At 44.5% G+C, this 23,858-nt stretch overlaps 1 protein-coding gene across 2 annotated transcripts in view; it reads right to left on the bottom strand.

Moving 5' to 3' along the window:
- Ncoa7 (nuclear receptor coactivator 7) overlaps positions 1 to 23,858 on the bottom strand; it is a 113,087-nt gene that overhangs the window by 56,176 nt on the left and 33,053 nt on the right. For both annotated transcript variants that reach the window (XM_010625761.3, XM_010625762.3), the window contains one exon: positions 9,037 to 9,257. In XM_010625761.3, the coding sequence (XP_010624063.1) occupies positions 9,037 to 9,257 (221 nt within the window). The remainder of the gene's footprint in view (positions 1 to 9,036; positions 9,258 to 23,858) is intronic.

The following is a 23,858-nucleotide window of genomic DNA, read 5'->3' as shown; positions in this document are numbered from 1 at the left end:
CACAGTGAGATTTTAGTGCTAAGTGAAATAAATCAGGTACACAGACTTAAAGAGCAAAAGGTTTCTCTTATATGAGAAATCCAACGTATAAGTAAATTAAAATAAAAGGCAGATCATATGAAATAGGGAGACAGATCTTATGCAAATGGAAAGGACACCCAGAGACGGGTGGTGGGGGTGGATGTAAAAGGATTCAAGCTGTGTTAGGCACGTGGACCAACTCCCCACTGTGTACCGCAAACATGTACTAATAAAAACAATTCAAACAAGGAAAAAATAACGTAAAAATGGAACAAAATATAAGACTTATATTTGCTTAAAGAAGCAAATTCTCAGCACAGTTCAAAGGTTCAGTATAGTTATTCAGCATCTGAAGAGTAAATTCTCAAAAAATCTAAACCATAAGCTGTTAGAATTAAAAGAAAAACAAAATGAAACAAGGATGGGTCAGGAAAAATGAACTCCCACTTCTTCCTCCAGCAAACAGAGAAAAGTCCTGAAGTACCAGTTACTTCCTTTCCTTCAAGGGGGCTACAAGCAAAACATTACTAATCTTAATGGTATCTGATACTATTTACTATTGTTACTGTTTGACAATAATGAGTCATATTGAATGAAGATCTGGAATGTGAGTGTCTCAGGGCAGGAAGCCATGTACTAGTGCAGCGTTACCTCAAAGCCCAGCACCCTACCCTGCTGCAGGCCTCAGTTACCTGGGGGTGAGTGAGCTCCTCCAGGTGACTGTCACCAAAGGACACAGGTGAACCCGGCTGTTTACAGCCTTCAGCCTCAAATGGCCGTAGATCCAGTGGGTGTCTCGAGCGTGACTCCACGTATGACTGGAGAGTGGTGATTCCCGGAGCGAAGGGCTCTAGTTACGTGGTTAAGTCTCAACCTTGCCTTTATCCAAATTACAGCCCAGGGGGCCCGGGATTGAGCTCAGTGGTTCCACCACCTGCCTCCCAAGCACAAGGTCCTGAGTTCAATCCCCAGTACCAAAAACTGAAACAAAACAAATTACAGCTCAGGGGAGGAAACTCTACGCATCGTCGCTGTTTTCTTCTCTCCTAAGAAACAATAATGTTCTCAGGGATGGAGCAAATGCTAACAATTTATTCCATGTTTGCCTCATTTTTCTCCCAAAGCTGCATGAGAGGAGGAGGAGGACGCCCACAGTGTCCCTCCAGCATTGGCACCAAAGAGGGCTGGGCACGAATCCCTGCTCCAAGCCAACCAGCAGTGAACTTTGGCAAATGACTCAGCTCCTGGGATTTTGCCTTTGTGAAGTTACTACTTCCTGTAGTAAATCGTGGTGAGTCATAAATCAGGAGGAGATAAGGCGCCTTGTCCACAGGGACTGAAAAACAGGTTCTTTGCTATTCCTCCTGTTCCATGTTCTCCCCTCCTTCCCACCTTCCAAAACCTCTTTTCCAAACATCCCCTTTCTTTCATAAATGGATCAAGGACTTAATTAGATCCATTTAGATTTCAGAAGAAAATACAGGAACTACAAAAAGCCACTTCCACATGAATCAAAGCTGTACAGAGCCATACTCTTAGTCTACTTTGGACTATTAACAAATGCCCTAAACTGGTGGCATATGTGCAAGAGAAATTTATTTCCCACGGTTCTGAAGACTGGGAAGTCCAGGGTCAACGCACAAGGAAGTGCACAGCGGGTGAGAGCACCGTCCGACTTCACAGAAGGCGCAGGCCCACGGCGTCCACACCTGGCAGAGGGGTCTGCTTCCTAAGGGTGCTGCTTCCAGTTCTGCAGACCCTAACCTCTGGATCTAAAGACCTCTCAGAAGGCCCTGTCCCCTAAGACCACTACTTTGGGCACAAAGGTCTTGACACAGGAATGCTGGCGGACACAAATTCGGACCATCGAGGTCATTTTATAAGGCGGATGAACAAAAAGAAATCAGCCACTTTACCTGTTACGGCTCTGTCTAGAGGTCCCCCCAAGTCCCCATGTAGTCATAGGTGGGGCTTTTTCAGAGTGACGGGATCAAGTGTGTCTAGCAGTAAGGGTGGGTGATTATTAAATCAGTCCACTGATATGTTGGGCACCACTGTAAGCCAAGTAGCCTAGACTGTGTACAAAAGGGCAGAAAGAAGCTGCTCTTCTCATTTTGCTGGCTGTGTACTGCTGCTGTTGCTGCTTATCTTCTGCTCTGTGATGCCCCTCTGCCCTGTGGCACCCTGCCTTGGAGCTGGGCAACTATGGACTGGAGTCTCTACAAATTGTGAGCCAAATAAACCTTTCCTCCTTTAACTTTCGGTGTCAGGCATTGTATCTCAGCAACAAGAGAAGTAACTAAGATAATCTCCATCCAGAGGGAACTACACGTGCTGGTTTCATCTCCTTTTGCTACCTCTAGTATATAGGTGAATTTTTTTTTTTTTTTTTTTTTTTTTAGTAAAAACGAAACTATAATCTATAACTTTTCCTACTGTGATATTTGGTTAAAATTGTCACTGTTTTACTACATCATTTTACAGTGGCACAATGTAACACACTTTATGTCTTTCATGTTATTTTTACTTTCCTGCTAAACAACAGTCACTGTGATTAAATCTTCTGCCTTGTGCATGACTGAGTTGCTATAGACAGAAATGCTGGGTCAAACGGCGCACAAAAGCAAGGCCCTTGATAAAATGATAAAACTGCCCTCCGCAAAGATTCAACTGCATTACCTTCCCACCATCAGTGAATTTGCTGTAGCTGGAATATTTACATCTGCCCCAGGTGCCACAGTGAAATCTTCACCTTCCAGGTCAAGGTCCGATGACAGGGAAACAAGAGGAGGTGGACAGGCTCTGCCCTCGTGGGTGAGATTAGGGCCATTCCCAGAAGCCCATGTGTGGTCACGGGAAGATGGTCTAGGAGGAAGTGCGCTCTCGCCAAACTCTGACTCTGCCAGCTTCTTTATCTTGGGCTGTCCACCTTCCAGAACCGAGAAATTTCTACTGTTTGTAAGAAACCCTGTCTATGCTATTGCGTCACAATAGCCCAGAGAGACTAACACAAAGTTAAGGTGTTTTCCCCTTGTCCCTTCCTCAGTTCACTTCTAATTTGTTTTTCAAAGCTTAAAAAAAAAAAATCATTGACCATAAGCTGTTGCCTAATACATTTGTACACCTTTCCTCCAGTGAGCTTTGCGATAATGCAAGTGTACTGTAACTCGATACAGAACTAGGAAACAGGACATGCACCATGCAGACCACTGCGGCTACGGTGGAGCTCTGCTCTGAATGCAAGATCACCCCAGGAGGATGGGGCTGTAAAGACATAGCTTCTTGGCTTAATGACTGAACTTCTGCGATCCAACAATGACAAGAACATGTGTTCATGGAAGAACCGCGGAGAAAGAGAAGGAAAATTCATTGAACCAATTCTGCTTAGCAGTGGTTACGTCTCAGCCGCTTCCCTGTGACGTTCACCTCCTGAGCACTGGAATTCCCAAAGAAATTTAACACTAACAGGAGACGGAGAAATGGATCTTCTGCCAATGGGAGGAGGACCGAGAGATGGAGGACGGGTGTAGAAAGAGGAAAGAGAAGTAAAAAGAATGAAGGTGAGTTATGCACACTTCCCAACTCCCCACGGTGAATGTAATCATTATGCACTGCAGACGTGGAATAGCAAAAATAAAAATAAAGAAATTTAACTCTTGATTTTGAGCTTTCTTCCTTTAGGATCAACTGTTTAAAGTCAACCACAATGTTGATCTTCTGAGTTTTTAAAGCAGTGCAGTTTTTACGAAATGAGATGGATGAAAACATCAACAGCAACAACGCTGAAAACAGCACACAGCAGAGAAAAGAAAGCCACAGTGCTGGGTGGGTGCCCGGAATCACTGCTGGTGGCTGCAGAGGCTTCCAGGTTGTGGACAGAAATCCTTTCCACCTGGTCTGTCTGTCTGTCAGTCTGTCCACTAACTGTTCAGAACATGGACCCAAGAAATCAGGGCCAGCAGACAATAGAGTAATTTACAAATGCCGCAGGGCAGGCGTGTGCAACAGTACGGCAATGGGATACGGAAAGAGGCATTTGCTCTTCGTCAGGGCTCTCACCCTCCTTCTAATTTTATTTCTCAATATTCATTCATCTGAGAGTTACAAAACAAGGTAATTACTAGACAAGCAGGAGGTGTCAGAGCTGGGGTTTTAAGAATTTTGATGCTTTTTACATTCACACATAGCCATATTTACAATGGCTATATATTCTTAATTTTAGGTTTAATTAGTTGTGGTGCTCATTATGATTTTTTTTCACATTCAAGGTGAAGGTTTTGATGTGTTTCAGATAAGGACATCTCTCCCTCTCACTAAATCTGTTTTGGGGAATCTGACCCAAAGCGCGAATTTCCTGAGACTTCTGAGAACGTCTTGTTGTCTTTTTGAGCTTGAAAATAATTCTGACCTCACAGCTCTGAAAATTTTAATTGCTGTAGCAGTCACTGCTCAGAAGCCTGGGGTCTAACTTTCTTCTTTGCTCCGTTGAAGGCAACTTTGAGAAAAGATTTTAAATTCGTCTGTAGCCACGACCGTGCGTATCTGCTGCAGCTTACCCAGGTGATTGGTCTCCCCTTCATTCTGCTCCATACGCAGTGAGATGGTCTGACTCCCACACTCAGGTTCGAGTTCAGCACCTGTCATTTCTCCCCTCACCCTGGCCGCGGTGACAGTGACAGCTTCTGTCCCCACGGCTCCAGTTTCTTCACCAAGAGCACCTCCGTGCGTGCCCCCTTCTCTCCCCACCTCTGTCCCTCAGCCACACCGCTGTGTGTTCCGGGGACACCGGCAGGTTGGTCCTGTCCATGGCTGAGGTGTTCACGCAGCGACATCGCTGAAACATTACTCCGACTTCTCCAATGGGGCCAAGAAACACAGGCCTGTTTCTAGCCTAATAATTTCACTTTATACCCAAATCCCTGGAGCCCACTCTGCCTGGTTAGAAAAATATTTGTTTTTATTGGTTTTGGTGCTGGAGGTGAAATGCAGGGCCTCACTCAGGCCAAGCGCACATTCTACCTCTTGACTCTACCCTCAGCCCCTCGGTCAGGTTCCTGACATCCTCTTTCCACATTCAAGTCCCTTTCTTGTTTCTTGAGAGACTAAGTACCAGAATGATCATGGCTTTGGAATGGAAGAGCAATACCATGAAATGCTGTGGCTTGATCGGTTTATGTCCGGAAATCCATTTATCAAAACAATGGAACCTTCGCTTTCTTAACTTGCTGTGTGCAAGAGAAAGCAGATGACGCTGTGAAAACCTCACACATGTGGCTCTAAAACCCCCTAGAAAAGTAATCTGTATACGGAAAAGTCTGTGGTTGCCCTTGTGGGAAATAACTTAGAAGTGGTTACTTTCTCTTTCTTTTTTGGTACTCAGGACCTCACGCTTGCCTGGTAGGTGCTGTGCTGCTGAGCTAAATCTTCAGCCCAGTAGATGGTTACTTTCATGAAAATTGAAAATCTATACCAAGGGAAAAACAGAAAATTTCTTTTTTGGGGAACTAGGTTTCCTTTTTAAATTCAAGAATGAAAACTGATTTAAAATGATTACAAGGGCATAACAAATTTATTAATGATGAAAAATTAAATTCATTCATAGAGCAAAAGTCCTCTTTAAACAAATCCTTGACTACGGTCACCACAAAACTAGCCATACTCTTATCTATGTGTTTTTATGTTTGTCGTTAATGACATCCTACCTACAAGTGTCTACTTTGCTACCCAGGATTCTTGGTATTAACCTCTTTATATTAAAACATTATATAATTATAACACATTTTATTCTAATTTGGCCTGCCTCTGTTGTTTATAAAATTTCTCCACCCTTTTTCCAATCTTAACACCACCACATCTGTTTCCAATGAAGAACTTCCCTACACCCAAGCATAATCCATAAGTGTTAACGTTCCCACTCATATCTCCAAGTTCTCAGAAGAAAAGGTAGGTACTATTCTAAGGAATGATCCATCTGTTTAATAATTCAAAAGTATCTTGTAAAATTCATGCCAATTTAATATACTTTGATCCTGTAACAATACAATGTATCATTTGATCCACTTAAAAACACCCCAATATATCTGTGACAAATTTAACTTGATAGCTAATTCTGAAAAGTATATTCAGATACACTATTAGCAAACAAGTTCTCGAGTTAACACAAACAATAAATGAGAAAAAATGATACATTTTAGCAAGCGTAAACAGAAGTACGGAAGAGCTGAGTCCATTTCTTCTGGAAGGTTTTTCTTTTTGATACTCTGCTAGACACTGAGTTAGGTGCTGGATTTAGATTTATCAGATGCCATCTGTCATAATGTAATTGCTCTACTTCCTTTTTCCTACTCTCCGCTCAAAAGCAAAACAAAACATTTATAGAACTAGCACCATGTTGTGCTGAGGCAATTCTATGACTCAATCGTTCCTTAACATTATCAGCACCTGAACTGATGTGTTGTTTTAAGGTGTCATGAGATAGCAATAAATTATTGCCCAAGGCTTAAGAGAGGCACAAATAAAAGGAACTGAACAAATAAAAATAATGTTTTCTCAAAATATGCTTCTTTAGATGTGGTGTGAAAATCTACAAAAAGCAATAACTTCCTCACACATTGCTGACAGAATTTTACACTTTTCTAATGCTCTCTTTGCAAAGTTCTGCCTCTGACTCTATTCAGCTTTCTGTATTTTGATTATTAACATTTATGACATGTAATATAGTAAAATGAAGCAAATGTACTCACTTGTAATTTCTGTACCCAGAGAAACAACTATCAGTGTTTAGTTTTTCCTACACATATTATCACTTGTTGTTCACCAACTTTCTGTTTTATCTTTCTGTGTGTTCCCTGGGACCTTTCTTTTCAACACAAGGTCTCTCTTCCCACCTGCAGGCAGCAAATCACAGGCCTTTTACCCAAAATGTAGGTCTCTGGGGACGAATCCACATAGCACCTCAAAAACACTTCCACACACAGATTCATCATTTTCCTTCCCTCCTCCCTCAGTTTCCTAATTTGTCATTTCTTGACTCTTCTTCTTCCTCACATCCTGCAGGGATGGACACAACACCACTGTTTCTACAGCAAACACTCAGTGTGCCTCTTCCCGGCCCCAGGCTCTGATCAGCACAGCCTGTGTACCCTTCGGTTGCCTCAAGAGATAGGGAGGCCCCCACAGGGGAGTCCACACCCTCAGAGGCAGCCCTATCTCCTCCAGGGTCAGCCAGCTGAGAGCCGGAAGTAGCAGAACCAGGCTGCGGTAACCCAGGTGAGGGCTCATGCGCCACCTAGTGATCGTGATGGCACCGGGGCGGGACATCGCCTGGTCAAGGCCTGGAAGCTGAGCTACAGCCCAAGGGGGAAGGGCCGGCGCCTTGGGATTCCGTGGCTGCCTGCTGGTCTGACTTAAGCGCCGGATTCTCCCACGGAAACGCCCCAAACCTCCAGACCAGCTCTTCCGCTATCATTCTTCACAGGCGGCAACAGGTCACTGTGGCTTCCCTTTCCTTATGCCTATCAAAAAGCAATCACAAAACCGCTGTGACCCAGCGACTATGCTGTTGCCGATATCCTGCCAGAATTTTCACGAAGCACAAATAAAATTCTTCCACTCAATGCACATTACCCGTTGCTGACACGCCAGGGTCGAATCACCATGGCCTGTTAACAAGGAACCAGGTAAGTGCTGAAAACAATGCAAACGGAACGTTACGTGGGACAGGGACAGGGATGGCAACAGGAGAATTGGTGACTGGGCTGACTGTGTGAGGACAGTTCCAGCTCTAGGCCCAGCGATACACAGCAACTCAGCACACCACACTAAAGAGCAATCCGGATGCTGCAAGGAGCAGTGGGCAAAAAGATACAAAAGGTCACCTTCCCCCAGCCCTCTCCTCTCTTTGGAAACAACATCTTGAACGGTAAGAGGAAGTTCCCCTCGCAGAGGTCTCCTTCCCTACAGTGACAGGTACAGACTCTCGTACCTTCTGTGAGACTGACGGGACCCATTCAGCGACGTGACAGTGGTAATCATCTCTGCCCCTGCTGGGTACAAACCACCCGCTCCACCTGAAGACTCTTCCTTCCTCCCTGCTGGAGGTGAACAGCAGCAAAGGAGCACATGCGACTGCCTCATGCCCGCGAGGAGCTTGGTCTTTTATGAGCACTGTTAGGAGTTCTAATCCAACTCCCTGAAGCGTGACCTGGGACCGGTCCCGGGCCCTCCTCGCTGGTCTACAGGGCACATTTCCTGTGCTGCCAGTGCATTTTGTCTCAGGACTTCACTCAGTTCTCTCTCCCTGGCCACCCAGAGCACAGGGCAAGCTGCACGTCATGAGCTCTGTCTCTGGTGCCCCTCTTCGCATCCTCATGGCCCTGCAGAGCCACAGTGACACTGCTGTAAGGGCCACGTATTCCACTGACGGCGCCACGGCTGTTCGAGAACTGCTGGAGCCCCACAGACCTACTCGAAGCTGCCCTTTAACTAAAATGCCCACACTTTTAAAAAGCTTTTAACTGGCAGATGCTAAGACACAGTGACATTTTCTGTTGCATACAGCTAATGTCAAAAACTATGACCGTGCTGGGCGTGGTGGCGCACACCCGTAGTCCCAGCGCTCAGGAGGCTGAGGTAGGAGGATCGCTGTGAGTTTGAGGTCAGCACAGCAAGACCCAGTCTCAAAAAGGAAAAAAAGAAAGAAAAAAGCTATGGGCATTTTTCTCAACTCTTTTATGGACACGCCTCTCCATGTTAAAAAGTAAGTATTTCTCAGGAAGAAAGTAACCACTCATTAGGTAAGTGTTTATTGGAATAAAATACACACACGACACTGTGCCAGATACCAGAAGCACAAAGTAGAAGAGAACGCGGTGTTATTTCACTGTTATCCTTTTACAGAAAGTTAAATATATAAAGCAAGAGCCTGGGGCATTCAGCAGCTGCTGAAGAAACTATTACCACTATTATTAAGATCGCTCGGAAATCAGCCTCGCAAACAGGATCACAGGTACTCACCGACACTATAGTATCTCTTCAGCTCTGTGCGCCTAATCTCCTTTAGCTGGTTATTCTTCCTTTTTGTCTTCTCATCAGTAACGTTCTCCTCTTCCACAACGATGCTGCCCTTGTCCTGCTCCAACATGACAGGCTGAGCATCTTCTTTCCCAGGAGCGGGCTTTGTAGCTACACTGGTTGCTGTCTCTGAATTTTGTTTGGCTTGTTTTTTCTTTTTCAGTCTGAGAGAGAGAGAGAGAGAGAGAGAGAGAGAGAGAAGAGAAAAGAATTGGAGACATGATTTACTACAAGATATCCTATTAATTGCATGCTGCTGGGCTTTGAAAATTACTTAATTGATATAGGAAATACTTAAAAATATTCCAATTACTTTTTTTTCTTGGTATGCAGGATCGAACTCAGGTTCTTGTGCTTGTGAGGCTGGCGGCGAATGGCTTGTTTTCTTTTTCAGTCTGAGAGAGAGAGAGAGAGAGAGAGAGAGAGAGAGAAGAGAAAAGAATTGGAGACATGATTTACTACAAGATATCCTATTAATTGCATGCTGCTGGGCTTTGAAAATTACTTAATTGATATAGGAAATACTTAAAAATATTCCAATTACTTTTTTTTCTTGGTATGCAGGATCGAACTCAGGTTCTTGTGCTTGTGAGGCTGGCGGCGACACCACTGAGCCAAATCCCCGGCCTTTAGTAACATTTTCTCATTTATTCTTTCCTTACAAGATATCCTATTAATTGCATGCTGCTGGGCTTTGAAAATTACTTAATTGATATAGGAAATACTTAAAAATATTCCAATTACTTTTTTTTCTTGGTATGCAGGATCGAACTCAGGTTCTTGTGCTTGTGAGGCTGGCGGCGACACCACTGAGCCAAATCCCCGGCCTTTAGTAACATTTTCTCATTTATTCTTTCCTTTGTAATCACTTTAAAAAATGTTACACAGTGACCCTGAGCCCTTCCTTGAGTCTCCATCCACAATATTATATCTCAAGAAGTACTGGGAAATGTCACAGGCACGAGCCAAGATGAGATCTCCCATAGGCTATTATATGCTGTGTGTTTCTAAAATACGAAGACAGATAATCACCCTATTATGACACCTGCTTGAGATGTTACATTTAAAAAAAACACACACACACAGCACTTTCAGTTTTCTAGGGAACCTTTGCACGGATGGACAAGCAGGCAGTAAAAACAAGTCCTGTGTCACTGCTCCAAAACTCAGGGCCAAGGTTTGGCAAGACGCGCACCGGTTCTGCTGTGAGTAATTCTTTTCCCATGCACACAAGACCAGAATACTGAAGGAAGAGCAAAGATTCCTGAGCTCTCCAGTCACACGACGGCAAAGCATAATTATCACTCCAATTACAAACAGCTGACCGGTGCCTCGGTCGACATCTCTGATGCTGCCAACGCTCCTGAGTCTCAGGTGATGAGACGAAGTTTAGAATACTCCACCGAAATGCAATCCTTCAAAATATTTCACAGCGGATGCGTCACTCTGGAACTCGACGATGTCCACCCTCCTTACCAGTCTTTCGAGAACGTCTGTGCAGTACCGAAGGGTAGACTCTTTGTGAGAAAGGACCTGGCTTCCCAGAGCCGGGCACTCTGCTGGGACGGACACAAGCATCACTGCAGCCAGAGCCCCTCCCGGTGTCCACACGGGAGGTACCCAGGCACCGAGCACCTCTTCTTACAACGTTTCTGCTTCCTTCGCCTTCCTGACCATCTGGACGATTTGACTTCGGGAACAAATAAGGAAATGTGTGGGTAGAAAGTGACATAAGTGTAGGATAATTCACGGAGGAAGGTTCGATTTCAATGCGCTTTTCTCTGTGATGGTGAACAAACCAATGTAACAGCTGAGAGAGGTCTCTCTGACGCCTTGACCCTTACAGAGCTCTTTTTTCTCCTTTCAGATCACTTTATTAGTCCGTGTTTGGAGTACATAATGTTCTCATGCCTGTGGGAAGCTGGCCATGTACATAACACATCTTCATTCCTTCCTTCATTGCCTTCTTTCCTCTCTCCCCTCCCTCCATGACTCTATCCATCCCCTCCTCACTTTTTTTTAAAATCTATCTCCCTAGCTTCAGTTACCTATCTTTTATTTATCCTTTGAGTTTCTCAGTAAGACAAAGTACGCGTTATTTAAGCTCGTGTGTCTGATTTATTTCATTTAACACGATGCTCTCGGGGTGGATCCATTTACCTACAAACCATCTTTCTTTATGGGAGTGCGGTACTCCACAGCGTATAAATGTCACGCCTGGCTGATCCATGCATCTGTCGAAGGATGTACAGGCTGCTTCTAAGACTGTACTACTGCGGACCGAGCTGTTCTAAACACGGGTAGGCACGGATCCTTGAGCTATCATGTCTTTAACTCTGACCCTTGGACAGTTCTGACCTCAGGCCAGGGACCTCACCCGCTGAGCCTCACTAATCCCACAGATCAAACGTGGGATCTGCACTTTAGCTATGGACAGGATCCTCTGTTAGACTCAGCGGAGACAACACGTGTCAGCCTACACGCAACAGCCCCCAGTGCAGCCAGGCCATGTTCTGAGAATGAGCCACAGAAAGCTCTCCGCGTGGCACAGTCCACTTTGGGGGTGAAGGTCCTGAACTCCCTCAAGATACTTCCAGCATCGTGTCACCCACCACCGGGTTCTCAGGTGTTCACTGGCCAACACATGAGGGCCTGAGGCCCTCAGCAAGACAGCTGGAAAAAGCCGCAGAGAAAAATAGCCTTGTCTCTCAGCTCGCCTGTCTTTTTATGTCGGCTTGCTCAAAATTACAGACTCATAACAGGCCATTATTTTCCGTAAACACGTTTCCATTACCCCATTTGAAACTATTCTGGTACAAGAGTAGGTGGCTCTCTGCAAAGCTGGGTCTGATAATGCCTTTAATGAAACAATTTTCTCCCGGCGAGGCTACTGTTTGACTGCAGGAGCCGAGGTACCACGCAGACGCCTCTCCTCGCGTGGAACTGTTCTGCCTCAGCAGAATGCCCAGGCCTTGGCCAAAATGGCGCCGGTGGAGGGACGACCCCATCCTGACATCAGCTGACCAAAACACGTTCACTGAACCTTCTGCACCATTCAAAACACCGCCTTTTTAGGAGAGAAAATCGGAGTCAAAAATTAGTTCTATGCAGCCTGAGCTATGCTGCTTCTTAATCCTTTTCATTTCATGTCCTCACTTCAAGGCCCCTCAGTAATGAGCCTCACTCAGGTCCAGGGCTGTGTTTTGATAAATGGCAGCACTATTTGGGGGATCTCATCAGAGACCGATTCTCACATGTGGAAATAACAAAATGGGACACATTGTTTTACTCCTGCTCTCCCTTTTCTGCACAGAAGATGTGTTATGTGGGGCTGACCACACCCTGAGAAGAATGTACATATTATGTCCTGTAGACATGTCTAACAATATAAAAAACTAGAAACTGGATCAAAAACAAACCACCGAAAGACATTTCACATTTGACTGTCAAGTACGGTTTTAGAAAAAGTTTTATAATGCTATGTTCCATTTGCCTTTCTCTAAAATAATTCACAGTTACATAATTTTGGGGTTTTTGAGAGAGGGTCATGCTGTGTATTCAGGCTGGCCTTGACCTCAGGGAGATCTTCCAGCCTCAGCCTCCCAAGTGTGTACACTACCACACTCAGTTTCAATTACTACCTCTGAACATGTAAATAGACGGATGAACGCGAGTTGTCACAGCTTGCTCTGACCAGCAACAGGACTCTGTCCCAAAACAAAATTTTAAGAATTAATGAAAATAATAACTGGGGATGCACAGTGGAGGGGTACAGTGATAGAGTATGTGTCTAACACACTCGAGACCTATGTTTAATCCCCAGCGCTACCAAATGTGTGTGCATATGTATTCCCCTCCTGATTCAGAGAGCCGATGCACAAAGAAAATGTATTAGCCCCACATGCTGAAAAATGTGTTAGAAGCAGGGCATGGTGGAGCACACCTGTAATTCCAGAACTCGGGAGGCAGAGGCAGGAGGATCACTGTGAGTTCAAGACCAGCCTGGGCTACGCAATGAGTTCCAGGTCAGTCTCAACTACATAGTGAGACCCTGTCTCAAAAAACAAACAAAAAAAGTATTAAATTACAGGCTTCTCCAGTTACTATCAGTGTCTATGCGTCTGTGTGATTCAGCGAGATATAAACAGCTCTTATTGTACAACCTGGGGTTCTCTATGCTTCCGAAGAAAGTGGCGCAGACATAAATATCGAATCTGAACTCCTGGACATGAGAAGCACTCACGAGTCAGCCACCCAGGGCTACTACCTCTAACATCAAATAAAAACGTACAGCGTGGCTGTAAGCAAGGCACTGGCGGAGCTCAATGGACTCTGAGGGACTACGACATGCACAACACCATGGTCAGGGACCGGAGACACAGCCTCGAAGCAAGAGACAGAAGGAAGAGCGAAGGTGGGAAGAGTACTGAGCACTTCAGGAGCGTCTTCCTGAGCGCTTTACGTCTTCCTGAGCTGCACAACGAAACTGCTAAAATGAGTTCAGGCCAGACTGGACTAGAGTTATTAGCTCGGGGGGAGAGGCGGGTAAGAAAATCATTTTTCATGGTGTTCTCCTTTGTACTTTAAAAATTTTATACCATATACTATGGGTATTCAAAAATCTTTGAGTGTTTATGGTCTGAAGATTTCTTCCTACTGTAAGAATAATTTAACACGAATTTTGTCCGAAAATTGAGTTTTAGTTTTTTAAAGAGATTATTATGAAAAATGTAGAAGGGCTTTTTTCTTCTTGCAGTGTCTAGGGAGAGGACATAGGGAGCAGGCACTGTGTTGTGTGTCACAAATGTCCCGTGGTCTCCAGAGCCCCAGAGGTAGGCAGTTTTATCTCTCTGTTTACAGATAAGGAAGGCAGAGGAAAATGCAGGCCACTTCCCAAGGTTCCAAGCAGAGTTTAGCTGTGGATCCAGAATTCACAAACGTCAGTTAGAGCCAAAGGCCACGGCCACCCCCTGCCTCCCTTCTGTTTCCCTGGACTGGAGGTGAAATGCACTGGATTCTGGACATCCTCGGACCCCTGGGAAGAGCCGGCCATGCATGGACTCCACCCCCAGTGCTCACAGAAGGCTGGGACCAGAGGGGTGCAGCCTTGGTGCTGCAGCACTCAGCTCTGGGACCTTCTCTCCAAGGATGATAAACACCCTGAGGCTTCTAAGTAAAGAAAAGCAAGCAGTTGACATGATTTTCAAGGCCCTGTCTAGCTCTGACACTTTATACCTGGTTGAGATTAGGAAATGTGCTGAAGTTGTTTAACCCTTCCCAAGAATCTGTCCCTCGCCTGTATTTTCACTGAATTCTCCCATCTGATGACATCAGAGTTCCCAGACTCTGGAAAGCAAGGTCAGGACATAGTACTGTGTGTATTTAACAGGTATCAAAAGCAAGGCAAATCAACTAAGAAACCAAAGCCAACAAAAATCCCCACCACTGTGGGGCCAGGGCTCCAGAAAGAAATGTAGAAAATGTCAAAATCATTCAACCATGAAGGCAATAGTCTTCCTTGACACATTTCTCCCTAAAAATGGCTTCTGTAGGGAAATACAGTAGTACATCACTAAAACGTACTACTACATAAAAGACGCAGACGTAACATTATTGCATGAAGAAACTTAGAGAATAGTATTACACTATGACTTCAGTTTTGTGGAAAAAAACAAACTGGAAATATGGGAAAATCCTCTCAAAACAATGACGGTATACATGTGGTTCTTGATGTCTATAGCTTTGGTGGAAGCACAGGAAAATGTTTACTAGGATGCCAAGGATTTAGCTCAGTGGCACTGCCTGCGCCTGCCTGGCAAGCACAAGGTCCTAAGTTTGATCCCCATACCAAAAAAAAAAAAAAAGATGTTTACTAGGAAAGGTGGAAAAGAATTTTTACACTTACGTAGCTGGCTATTGTTAAAACTTTTGGGTATAGGAAGCATATTTTACTTTTGTAACTACAAGGCCAATAAACAACATAAAATTCAGTATCACCAATAGTTCTTTCTCCTGAGCCCAGCTCTTATGGTGAATCCCTGGACTGCTCCCTCTCTCCTCCTCTTTTTTAAACAAATCAGAGCTGCTTTGCCTCCGTCAGGGCATTTTCCTTTGGTTTGGTTCTTGGCTGTCCTGGTGGCAACCTAGTTACTGTGCTGTTCTGTCCCTGAGTCGAGGCCGGTTTTTCCTGCTTATCTGACCCTGACTTTTCCCACCTCCAGACTTAATGGCACGGGCTCAGCTCCTGGGCCCAGAGGTTTGTTTCTGAATCTTCCTTAGTCCCACAAGAGCTCATCCTTGGAAGAATTACTAAGGTGAAGCCCCAGGTTTGTTGTCCTTGAGATAAAAATAAATAGAGGTGGGTTTAAAAAAAATTTCTTTTCAAACATTAACTCACTTGTTTTGTATTCTTGCTTATTGTTTATTATTATTAGTAGTAGGAGTAGGAGTAGTAGTAGTACTGGGATCGAACTCTGACCTTGTGCTTGCAAAGAGGGCAGCAGAACCACTGAGGTAAACCTCTGGCCCGAGGTGGGGTTTTTTTTTTGGATGAATAAAATAAACAGTACACAAAGGGCTTACTTTGTTATTAAACACAATTTGTGCCTGGCTCACAAGAGCTCGGAACCACAGGTTACTTATTTGATATGCTGCTGACGTTATCCTTATGCGTGGACTCCTAAGAAGCCAAGTAAAGAAGAGAACACAAAGCAACATAAGGGCTGGGGCAGCTCAGTGGAAGAGGGCTTGCCTAGCATGTATAAGGCCCTGGGTTCAATGCCCAGCACTACAAAACAGAACACAACCAGGAGAGACGGAATCTGACAAATCCAACACCCGAATCCATGCTCACATTGTTTTTCTTACTACACAGAAGTATTTAGTTTTGCTATGAATTCAGTACAGAGCTAGCTAGTATTAGTACAAACCTATCATGCCTAGAAGATCATCATTTTTTTGTATTCAATTTCATTGTGATTTCATAAAAAAAGGACCAGTTTTTGGTTTCTACTACACATCCTTAACTGTGATACATGGCAAATAAAATCAAACTTACAGGCAGCTGGAAGACAAATAATCACCTGATGAAAATTCTCTCTTGGAATTATGGTCAAATAAAAACAAACGGGCTGGGGGTTTAGCTCTGTGGCATCACGACTGCCTTGTAAGTACAAAGTCCTGAGTTTGATCCCAGGTCCGGGAAAAAAATAAATGCATAAATAATAAAAACAAACAAAAAATAGGAATAATGACTGGAAAGATCTATAAATGTATCTGATTCTAGCATATTCTAAGACTTACATTCTTTTTTTAAACTATGTAATCATGATAGTTAAATTCCTCCCATTCCCAAAATTGAAATTCACCAGTTAAAATGAAAATATCCTAGCTTCAAAGACAGACTACAGTTAGAGATCCTTTTGCTTTTTGTTCCAAAACTAGTGATATGATTTGGTATGGGCATGCACACATAAACAGTCTCCTGAGGCCTCAGGGAACAATCACATTCTGATAAAGACCAGCACTTAGAATGACAACTAGAAGAGAATCACCCAGACTCAAGTTCCTCCTTCTGACTTCCTCCAAATACTAAAACACCTGGCTTTGGGCCAGAGATTTAGCTCAGAGGTTCAAGGTGCCTGCCTCGAAAGTGCAAGGACCTGAGTTCGATTTCCGCCTACCAAACAAACGAACAAACAAAAAACACAGGGCATCAGCAGATCTTGGGGCACACTGGTGAGCAGTACACAGATGCTGGGAAAACTGCAAATCCTCCCTTAGAGCAGCCCTGCAGTCGGCCCACATGGGACACTTCAGGGATGTTCACAAGATGTCACAGAGCTGTGTGGACTTTGCCTTGCATTTCTGAAAGGAGACTCGCTTTTGCTGCGCATATACACCACCCCAAGGGAGAGCTGAGTCTCCTTTTCTAAAAGTCAGGACGCTGGGTCACAGGCTGAAAAGGGTGTAGGGCAAGCAACAATACAGACAGCGGTAATGCAGAGGTGCCTGAGTCTCTGATAAGCTGATCAGAAGTAAAACATACTGTAACCCAGATAATGCTCCTAAAACCCCAAGGAACCCATCACCAAATTGAAAACATCATCAAGTTGAACCACTAGGAGTCCTATGTTCCTCACGTATAAACCGAAGTCTGCAACCAGGCAAGGGAGCTTGCTTCAGGAAATAATAATTGCGTCGTGTTAAGAAGTATTCAAATATTAAGAATTTTAAGAGTGCGGTGCCCTCGTGGCAGGCGCAAGGTCCTGAGTTCAATCCTTGTTATCAGGGAAAAATTAAAAAAAAAAAAAAAGAATTTTACCGCTTATCAACCAAGAACACAGCAATGCAGGAGTTAATAAAAATCTGCAAACAAAAATGCTAAGGATATTGGAAATCACTTATTCTCCTTTGCTTAACAATGGTATTGTGCATGTGGCTTATGTAACTAAACGTAGTGAAACTGACTGGCTTTATTCATTCCCTGTCACTTCTGTACCCAGTTACCATAAACTTGGAGACTAAAACAACACACACTGATGCCCTCAGAGTTCTGGAGGTCTGAAGTCTGACGTCCGTTGCTTAGGGTGAAATCCAGCTGTGGGCAGGGCCGCAGCCAGCTCCTCCTTTTCCTTTCCCAACTGCTAGAGAAGCCTTCCCTGCAGCCTCTTGCTCTGCAAAGCCTGTGTCCACTCTGGCTTCAGTGTCATGTGTCCCTCTGCCTCCCTGTTAGGGACTACAGAGAGGTCCCACCCTCAGGATCCAAGAAGACCTCTCCATATCCAGATCCTAAACTCAGTCCTATCCTTCAAGGTCTCTGTTGCCACGAACAGGGAGTAAAATCTGGGTATCTGTACGGGGCATTATCCAGCCTACTACACAAGTTAGCTGAGCTTCTAACACTGCAAATTAAGCAACAAGTCGCCATCTTTGCTTCCAAATCAGGACTGTGTCTGCACAACGTGTATGACACTTGGAAACAATTCACTGCTGCCAGTAATTGTAATAAATGTATTTCTAAAGAAAGAACAAAGAACTCATTCAGGGCTGCTCTGAAATCTCAAGCTGCAGTGAGAATATCACAGGTGTGAGCTTTTATTTTTTGTTGACTCCAAAAAGCCTTTTGGGGGTAGGGATATTAGGTAAGAAAACCAACAGGCAGGATATATCTCACTTTTGTATCTAAGCACTTCAATCTGCACCAAAACCAGTTACTCCGTTAGGATTACCTGTAAAGCAAAGGGAGTCTTCCAAACAATTGTTTCTTTCTTTTACTAGAACTCCTTAGCATACACAACCTTTTCTGGGGGTAGTGAGACGGAGAGAGATGGGGTTAGTTTTCTGGAAATTTGTTTTAACTCAGAATGAATTAGGTGTTCTGGTCAACCTGTGCATGTTATAGAAAACGGCATTAGGATGTATTTTAGTGACACAGATATCTTGCTATCACGTCAATATATTTCAGTGGCATCCTTCTTTTAGGGAGTTTGCTTTCTTGTATCCATTTCTGGAAAACCTGCCAATTAAAGCAGAGTTACCTTGAAAAATCTGAAGCAGAAATACACTGATGACAGGGATTCCATCCTCTGACTTTAACCTATCCTTGCCTTAAGTGCTTAAACTGCGGAAATGTGGAGGAAAATAGAGGCTAAAGAGTTACAACCCTGAAAATAATCAGGTGAGTTTACAAATCAATGCTTCCCTGCAGCCTGGAAGTAAAACACGGAGTCTATAATCGGTAGAAATGACGTGCGGACTGACAGACAGAAATGACGTGCAGACTGACAGACAGCAAGGACGAGTGGCGTAAGAACGTGCTCCAGCGCAATGTCCACCACCTTTCACTTTCAGGAATATAGCCTATGAATGTTATACCGCTTTTAAACATACTCCTACATTTACCTTTTTATGATAATGTGTTTTCAACATCATAAACCATGAGTGCTGCATCGCGTGTCCTGTCATCACAAAGAATAATACCGGGTAGAAAAAAGCTTTTTTAAAATTAGTTTGGTAGAGAGCCACGATTTAGTTGGTTTATATCCACTATGTTCATTTGGGGTCTTTCAGGTAGTTTTCTAATTGCTGTACACAAGATACAGGATTCATGGAGGAGGAGACTGATAAAACCTACTTAGTGGAGAACTGTGAGACCTGGATAATTCATTTATGTGTAAGAGTAGACCCAAAACAGATTTTTGAAGGAAACTCGGCCTTGCTTTCTACTCCTGAAAGTCCATCTCCAAGGTAAGAGCATACGTCACACAATGGTCTGGGACAGCTGGGTCCCTCAAGGACACCACGCAGCTCTTACGCAACACAAGAGAACCCGTGGTACAGTGAAAAATGAGTGTTTGGCCTTTGCTCCCTGGTGACCAGCACAGACCTCCTAAAACAGATGGTAGCTCCTCAGTGACTAAGAGTGCCTTCCATGTCTGGCTGGGACTGACTAGTGCAGGGAGCGTCAGGATTGGGGCTGGTCCCCAGGAAGACTGAGCCCTGATTACAGCGCTGGTGCTCTGGGTGCGAACCGCATATATCTCGGATGGGACAGGGCTGAGGACTGAGGGGAACCACAGGCAGTGTCAGCCACGCCTAAGTCACGAACCTCCAGACCAACCTTCATCGGTCAGGGCTCAGTGAGCTGCTGGGTGTGAACAATGCTGGGAAAGTGGCCCTAGAGTGGGGCGGAAGCCTGGGCCGACTGGGCTCTGCCCTGTGTATCTTGTCCTTTGCGCCATTTCTGAATTGCATCGTTTGTGACATATTGGAAAATGGAAGCAACTGTGTTCCTGAGTAACCAAGTCCTCCTAATGAAATACTAAAACCGGGGAGGGGGTCACAGGAGTCCCAAATCTGAAGCCAAGTTGGGCAGAAGTATGGCACGCTGAGCCGGGCCTGCGGCTGGCACCTGATGTGCATCTTCCGGGACCGTGAGGCTGGGCAGTTGGCATAGTACTGAAATGAACTGTTGGACACAGACCTGGTCACCAAAGACTCACAGGAACCTAACTCCAGATCTGGCCAGCGAAGTAGTCTGGAACACAGCGTGGAAAACGGAAGCGACACTGACAAAAACATATTCAAAGTAAGCATGCAGTTTACGCTTTCCTCTGAAGAGAGACATGGCCGGATCAGGGCTGGTGCATTCTGCTTGGGCCATGGATATTCTTTTAAGATCAAAAAGACTAAATGCTTAGCATGTAAAGTAGGATATTCCATGTGGAAGTTTGGATTTCAGATTCACTTTGAAGAGTGAGGATATAACAGCACTGAGTGCCCCTGCCGGGGGAATGGGCTGGGGCTGGACAGTAGCAGACCTCTCCTCCAAAAAGGCATGCACAATCCAGTCGTTCCCAGTTCTTTGCTCCCTCTGGTGCCCCAGTGCCTGCAGCTGGCGACTGTCACTCACGTACTCATAGATCGTCGCTCTGGTCTCTACACCCCTGGCTGTATTCTTTCTTCCGGACAGCAGAGTTGTATCCTTCCATTGAGATCATCAGAAAGCTGCAGTCTCAGACCTTCCCTGAGCCCTGCCTTGGCTCATACCCTCTCATTTCACCTGCAGTTGCTGCAATAAATTGCTTCTGTGGCCCTTCTTCAACACATCACCTTTTTCAGTGTTCAGAGGTAAAGGCTAAAAGGGTTCTGTCATCCGATCGAGGAACTAATGTGTGCTTTACTCATCAACAGGGAGAAACACAAAAGGCATCCTCTTGTAACACTGATCATGAAAGTTCCGCGTCAACTACACAACAGCATGCAATTTAATGTCTTATTTTTCATGCCAATTTATAGGCTCCTTGGTCTGGCTCTTTAATTTTTCAATAGTATTTTGTAAATCTTTTATAAAAGCGACAAGGAGAAAAATATAGTTACATACTGGTGATCTCAACTTTATTTCTTCTGCTGCCTCCTGGGGTTACTCTGGATTTACTTTTTCCCTTTCCCTGGTTCTGGGCTTATTAACATGGACACGAGAAACAGGAGGAGAAGTGGAAAAATACAAAGGGGAGGAGAAACAGAGCAAGACCTAAAGGGAAAGAAAGGAATAAGGGCATGAGGAAGGACAGCGAGGAGACCCGAGGAGGGCTTCGGGGTAAATTTCCAGGAGGAGAAAGTTTGTGGGTGGAGTTGAGAGCCATCTACTAAATGGTCAAGATGGGAAAGAGCTTCTAAACACTGCATTCAATTGGATGTATTTATTCCCACCTCAGGCTTTTTGGAGAGATAAGATTTGAATTGTTTTCAACTATTTGCTCCCCTATACTTATTTCTTTGATCCTGACAGTGCTGAGACTGGACCAAAACAAAGCTGGTAGTATATTATATAAGTTGCATATGCCGAATTTTCTCAGGATGCTTAAAGGTAGGGCATGAATGAATGAAGACGAAGAAAATGAACAGACCTCAGTCCTGGGAGGAAAACAGCGGATCTAACCAAAGTTACTTCTGTCAAATTAATGAATGGAAGCCGGGTGTGGTGGCACACTTCTGTAATCCCAGCACTCGGGAGGCTGAGGCAGGAGGATCACTGTGAGTTTGAGTCCAGCCTGGGCTACATAATAAGTTCTAGGCAGTATCAACTACATAGTGAGACCCTGTCTCAAAAAACCAACAAAACAAAACAAAACAAAAAAAATTTAATGAATGGATACAGTCCTTGAAACTGACCAGGCCACACAGAGTAAAAGGGAGCAATAAAGATCCAAAGGGAAGTTGCCCTACACCTCACAATGACAGAAATCAAAGTCTACCCAGCATCCACCCAAGCATTTGGAGGGGAAGCTCCCCCTGATACTGAGGGGTTCCTACCGTGGGGACCCCTGCCCATTTCCTCCAAATAAAGTGAAACTCGAATTTCCTTTTATGAACCCCTTTATACCTAACACACTGCACCCAAGGCAAAACCAGCTTTATTACCAGTCACAGCCGGCACAGCACACTTTACCACTACACATATGAAAGGTGTCCTGTAGGTCAGGTTATTCTGCATATCTGAAATAGTCTATTTTCAGATACGATTTTAGGGGAGGTGTGTTAAAAACTGAATTCAGTTTTCTGAATTCTACATGTCAAACTATTTAATTTAAAAAATGTCCCCTTTTTTTTCATAACTGAGGATGGAACCCAGGGCCTCATACATACTAGGTCAGCACTCTACCACAGAGCTACACCTTCAACCCCGAGAATTTCCTTATGGAGGCAGAGAATAAACTATATTACATCCACATGCACTTCATAAATATCTGTAAATCACTTTAGTGTTTTTTCCTAATGATTTCAGATACAAAGACAAGTTTCTCATCTCCATGGTTAAAACCAAACAGTTGGCTTATTTAAAAAAGAAAGAAAAGTAAGCCACCTACACATTTCTTTTAATACTCTCCCCTACTGTGTATCAAAGCACACCTCATTTTTAAAGATTTTTATAATTTCTTGATAATCCTACTAGGTATTTCTACATGTATTACTGGTTTTTTTCCTGTTCTGGGGGTTAAACTCCGAACCTTGCACTTGTGAGGCGGGGGTGGCACCACTGAGCTAATCCCCAGCAGCATTATGATTTTTAAACAATAATAAAGAGCTTTACAGTTTAGCATGATAGTTTTTTAAAGGGGTCTATTATTATTTCTAGAGGAAACAGAATTGTACAACCCCCCAAAGGAAGGGACAAAGGGAAGATGGACTTTCTAATTTGTCTACAGTAAGAAGGGAGACCTAGGGACAGGTCTCCAAGCCACATCTGCCTAGCAGGTGACTCCATCTGTTAGAGTTGCAGGTCCCTTGGGTGGCAGGGGGATGGACCTGGGGCCACAGTTCCCCGAGCACCTCTTGCCTCCACCTGATGGAAACAAAACAGATGCACGGATTTCTTCTGAATTTAGCTGCCTACTCACATAAATGTTTCCGGTGCATGCCTGTGATTTCATTAGAAGCGTATTTGCCTTTCTTGGTTTCCACTTTATTTTGGAATTTAAAAAAACAAACTTTGGTTAAGCACCACTCTTCCAAGTTGGAAAATAATTTAGGTAGGTAAGATACAAGTAGGAAAATTATTCTGAAGTTCCAGAGAAACACTGAAGCCACCGGAAGAGCTGTGGTGAGGAGGACGCGCGGCAGAGGAGAGAGAAGGGCCGGGACAAGCAACACTGGGCTCCAACAAGCGGGGACACCGCAGACCTGAAGATCAGACCAGCCCAGGCAAGGGAAGACTGGGACAGGTGCGACCTCAGCTGTCCTCCTTGAACCTGGCAAAGAGCTCCCCACTCAGAGCAGCAGTTCCCCAAGGTGTGGGCTCGGGGCTGAGCGCCTCTTCCTCTTGGTGAGCGTGAAGTGAGACGCAGACCTGTCACCCTAGGGCACTGTCTATGCAGGCCCTGTCCACCCTAACGGAAGTTACTTCCCGACAGATAAATGCCAGTGCTTCCTGGCCCTGGACTCACCCCGTGGGGGTAACAAGCTCCACCCTTTGCAGCGCAACCAAAGCATTGCTGTGTATCCCCCTGCCTGCCAAGTAATAAACACATTCAGAGCTTGTTTTGTGGATCCCTAAACTAGGAAAAGTGCTTCTAGTTCCCCGTCAGGGGGATGAAAGCCAGTGAAATTTGACTTGGGAGGGTTAGGTTTAGCATACAAAAACGATTAAGGGGTGGAGAGTTTTCTGAAAATGATCAAAATCATCTCTTTGGGCCGGGGACTTAGCTCAGTGGCACCATGCCTACCAGGTCCTGAGATGATTCCCAGTACAAAAAAAAAAAAAA

The sequence above is a fragment of the Fukomys damarensis genome, unplaced genomic scaffold (genome assembly GCF_012274545.1).
Source record: "Fukomys damarensis isolate Sample0158 unplaced genomic scaffold, DMR_v1.0_HiC HiC_scaffold_14, whole genome shotgun sequence".
Classification (NCBI taxonomy): Eukaryota; Metazoa; Chordata; class Mammalia; order Rodentia; family Bathyergidae; genus Fukomys; species Fukomys damarensis.
This window is presented reverse-complemented; position numbering and strand designations above follow the sequence as displayed.